Source organism: Physeter macrocephalus, chromosome 19, assembly GCF_002837175.3.
Source record: "Physeter macrocephalus isolate SW-GA chromosome 19, ASM283717v5, whole genome shotgun sequence".
In the NCBI taxonomy this organism is placed as follows: domain Eukaryota; kingdom Metazoa; phylum Chordata; class Mammalia; order Artiodactyla; family Physeteridae; genus Physeter; species Physeter macrocephalus.
In genome coordinates, this window is record NC_041232.1 from 8986613 (window position 1) to 8991485 (window position 4873).

The 4873-nt window shown below is 45.3% G+C and overlaps 1 protein-coding gene across 1 annotated transcript in view; it reads right to left on the bottom strand.

Moving 5' to 3' along the window:
* Positions 1 to 2106: 2106 nt before the first annotated feature.
* The window catches only part of DAO (D-amino acid oxidase), a 13239-nt gene continuing 10472 nt past the window's right edge, over positions 2107 to 4873 (bottom strand). Inside the window, exons 8-10 of the mRNA XM_028480480.2 lie at positions 4182 to 4299; positions 3415 to 3513; positions 2107 to 2238 (exon numbers count right to left, since the gene is read on the bottom strand). Coding sequence (XP_028336281.1) covers positions 2107 to 2238; positions 3415 to 3513; positions 4182 to 4299 — 349 coding nt within the window. The remainder of the gene's footprint in view (positions 2239 to 3414; positions 3514 to 4181; positions 4300 to 4873) is intronic.

A 4873-nucleotide genomic window follows, 5' to 3' on the forward strand; every position in this document is an offset into this window, starting at 1 on the left:
AACGCAAAAAAAAAAAAAAAAAAAAAAAAAAAAACTTAACTACAAAGCTACAAGCAATCAAGACAGTGTGGTCCTTGTACAGCAGAAACTAACACAACATTGTAAAGGAATTATACTCTAATAAAGATGTATTTAAAAAAAAAAAGACAGTGTGGTCCTGGCATAAGGATAGATATACAGATGAATAGAATAGAAATGAGAGTCTAAAAATAAACCCATACATTTATGGTCAATTGATTTTTGACCGAAGTTCCAAAACAATTCAATGAGAAAAGATAAACTTTTATGAACTCAGCAAGCGGCCAAGAATTCATTGTAAATATGGTGGTAGATCACCACTGGGGGAGGAGCAGGAATGTTAAGTGAAGAAAAATGAAGACATCAGGGCAAATGTCCTGCAGTGCCATGTGGATTGCAGAATTTCCCCATGCTCCTTCTATTCCGAATTTTGGAATGGAATCAAGAGGAAACCACATTGCAAAGAGGTCTTTACCATTTACGAAAAGGAGGGTCACTTTGGGGTCTGAATAGAGACTTTGCTGGCCATGTATTTTTGTGCGTTCACTGCGTTCTGGGCCCTGTAGTGTTCCTGCTGACAGTTAACCTCGACCGGTAGGGGTCGCTTTTCCCGGGGAATTTTAGGATGGACAATCACTTTAGTCAGAAATGGTGTTCCACTGCAAGCACCAGGGAGTGTCCCTGACTCCCATCTGGTGAGAGTCCCCTGATCTTGGCCCAAATGTGGCTGTGAGGAGGAGAGACCTGGTTCCTTTACAGTGTGTTTGCAGAAGTAGCTGGGGAGGAGGCCAAGCGATTCCTTCATAACTATATATTTCCCCCCAACCTGGGATTCAGTGTTTCATGGTGGTTGAAAGTGAGGCACTGGAATCACATAATTTCTGGCCCTGAATCTCCATTCTACCCCTTCCCAGCTGCTGACCTTGTATTGCCTCTCTGTGCCTTGGTCTTCTCACCTACGAAATGGGAATAATAGATACTTCATGGGGGTGGTGGGGGTAGGTTGTAAGGAATAAATGAGTAATGTCTGTAGGAGTTGAGCACCGGTAGCCAGTTAGAATGCAAAAAATTATAACTATAATAAAAATAATAATTGTTGTTATTATTATTAGGGCAGGAATTCTAAGATCTTGGCTCTTATACCCTGCTTAGCTTAGGGCCAGCCAAAATCTTCATGGCAGATGCTCCATGAAGAGCCCATCAGGTGAAATGACATGGATATAGATGGCATGGGCCAATCAAGACCTCTTCACAGCACATAGGGTGTCACTGGTCCCAGATGCATGAGGAATACTAGGCTCTGGTTTTTACCAAAGCCCCGGAGAGATAAAAATTCACCTCAGAGGGTGAGGCAGATAATTAGGGATGAAGGTGCTAAGGTGCCATCTGGGCTCATTCAAAGCTCTCAGAAACATCTGGAAGCCTGTTTGCTATCCCAGAGTTTGCTAGCCAGAAGGTAAGGGACACGTTCAATCTGCTTGGCGAATTTAGTTATCTATAAAGGGGTTCCTTTGGGGATGACCCCCAAGGGGTCCTCCTCAAGGGTTACCTAGTGCCTGTGGGGCCGCTAGTGGGCAGCTGAAGCCATTAGGAGTCCTGGATGTGGAACAGGCAGCACATGTTGCTAGTTCAATGGTTCTCCTCGTCTGCCTTCTCTATCCCCCAGTTCTATATATAAATTCCTGCGGTGAAATCTGATACCAGTTACCTCAAGTGAATTCCGTGGCCTTAGAGAAACAAGGTTGCAACAGCTTCCATCACCCAGATCTCCCTCACTCGGGGCTCCCTCACACTCTCCCTCACTCAGAGCTCCTTCGCCACTTGGATATTCTGAGTTTTCCTTCCTCTGAGGACTCATGGGATAACAGCCTCCAGCTGTTCTTAATGTCAGGCCTGGAGAGGGTGGAGAGACCTCAGCCATCAGAGGGCACAGGACTCTCCTTCAGGAATTGACCTTGTGGTTTCCTCTCACCTTGTGCTTCTTGCAAAAAGGAGTCGGGTGAGTGGGGGGTTAACGATGGGTGCGATGATTAGTTGGCTGAGGGGAGCAGGGGGTTTTTGTGGGGGAGGCGGAGGTCACTGGCATCTTCAGAGGTGGGATGGTGGCATCCTGTGCAAATTCCTTTCTTCCAGGATTTTCCCAAAGATCTTGGCCACCTCCAGGGCACAGCCCCAGTGGATGGTGAGCCCATAGCCTCCGTGGCCATAGTTGTGGATGACCTGGGAGAGGCAAGAGAGAAGGTCCCTAGAAGATTCAGGAGCTTCCTGAAGTATCCTAGGTAAGCCTGGTGGTACCAGAGCTCCTCTTGGTACCATCCCTGGTGGGATGTGGGAACCCCTGGAAGGGTAGTCAGGGGGAGTGTTTGGGGAGTTGGAAGTCAACACCCTAGACTCCTCTTCTGTTTAGGAGGCAGACCTGCTTTAAGCACTCAACACAGAAAAAGTAGAATCACCTGGAACTTGAGGTCTGAGATTCCCCACACCACATCAAATTATTTGAAGTTCCTAGATCACTTTCCTTGTTCCCATCCTGCTCCAGACAGGATGTTAATAGGTAGACTCTTCTACCCACCAAAGAAAAGAAGGGGCACTGTATGGATGGACCCTGGAGAGAGGCAAGATGCCAGGGGTTTTTTTCAAAGCTAAAACCATCAGCAGGGAGTTCAACTCTATATGTGACTCTATATCCAACCCCACTGCCATACCCACACACACACACACACACACACACATATGACCTCTCTACAGACAGACACACAGCCCTCTATGGACACAAGACACATACACAAAACTCTTCGATACACCCCTCCTCCAAAGGATCAGAATAAAGGAGGAAGGGTGACCTAGATTCCTGCAGCCCAGGACAACCCCTGCCTTTTCAATAGGCCAATTCCTACCCCATGAGAGGACACGAGAGGGGAACCCAGAGAGATGATGGAGCAGCCACAACGTGGACATCTGGGAAATGGCTCTGGACTCAGATTCAAACCACATTCCAGCCTTGCCCCTCACCACTGGTCTGATGTAGGCAAGTTGACTTCCACTTCTGGGAACCCCAGTTTGCTCATCTGAAGCATGGGGTGAACAGTCCCTATTCCAAAGAGCTGTAGGGGAGATTCAGTTAGGTCATTCTTGTCATGGACTCAAAGTAGATGCTCAATAAAGTCCCCTTTTCCTTCTATTCAACCACAGGCTCTAGCAAATCGAGGCACTGCCCTCTATGTAAACTTGAGCAGGCCCTTTACCATCACTGAGCCTCAGTTTCCCCATTTATAGAGGAGGGGAGATTAGCCCCCACTGCCCCCACCTGAGGTCAGCATGACTGTTCCCCCAAAAATGCCAGAGACTTCTTAGGAATTGGGGGATGGCATTGCTTTCCTTGCCAGGAGAGCATACCTCTGTGTTTGAAGATCCAACATGAAGCTGTTCTCTTTCTAGTCGAACCTGGGGGCGTACTGGCCGGAAGCCAGTGCATTCACTAACAATTTTTGCATCCTGGAAAGAAAATTGTTGGTAATTCATCTCTGGATTTTTTTTTTTTCTGATGCCATTTTTAGGCGATAGAGAGTTAATTTAACTTTTGGAACTTCATTACCATCACCACCACCACCACTGTCACAGTCACTTTTGTTAATTGCCACTAAGATCATCACCACCTTTATCGGCCACGAACATCATTACTATACTACTACCATTTCACCACCAGTTCTATCAACTATCCCATCTTTATCAGTCCCCACCAGCCACCACCATAATATCGCCTCATCACCATCATTATCACCACTGTCAGCATTTTCATCACCATCAACACCAACCACTACTTCCATCCTTGTCTTCATGACCATCGTTATCACCACTAGCAGGCAATTGTGAAAACTGAGATTTCTGCAACAAATACATCTGTTCCTTGTGAAGACAGACTGAGGTGTTTAAGGGATGTCACCTCAAGAGAGAGCACCTCATAGCCATGACCAGATAGGTTTCATCAACCCACAGCAGGACTTCCCTGTACATTGTCAAATTCTGGTATAATCCAGAGTCCCTTGTTGGAATTATTTTGCCCAGTTATCCCAGTCATGATATCTTCCCATCTTCAAGTGTCCTTATGATCATCAAGCTGCTAGGATCCTGGTCTAGGGCACTGATATCTCTCCCCACCTTACCTTCAGTGTGGGCTCCAGTCTGCAGCAGCCTTCCCAAATGGTGTTGTGGTCCTGGATATTGTTTGTCTCACTCCAGTTCCCCAGCTGGAAGATGCCTCCAAGAGTCACTGCCTGGATCCTTGATAAAAGTGGGCAGGGTCAAGGATGAAGGAAAACAAAGCCTTTGAGATAACGGGGGGAGGGTCATTGCCATGCTCACCCTTACCACCATGTTTGCCTAAATCAACTTCAACATTATCACCCCACAGGTATCAAAAACAAACGTATGGTTACCAAAGGGGAAACATAGCAGGGAGTGATAAATCAGGAGCTTGGGATGAACACACACACAGTACTAGATATAAGATAGATAAATAACAAGGACCTACTGTGTAGCACAGGGATGTGTAACCTATGGTGTAGCAATAGGTTATTGCAGACTACTCAATAGTCTGCAATAACCTATATAAGAAAAGAATCTAAAAAAGAATGAACATATGTATATGTATAAATGAATCACTTTGCTGTATACCTGAAACTAACACAATATTGTAAATCAACTATACTCCAAAAAAATTAAAATATTAAATAAACTTAAAAAAATTATAATCTCTGCTAATAATACCATCAAAAAGAATAAAATACCTAGGAATAAACCTACGTAAGGAGGTAAAAGACCTGTATTCAGAAAACTATAAGACACTGATGAAAGA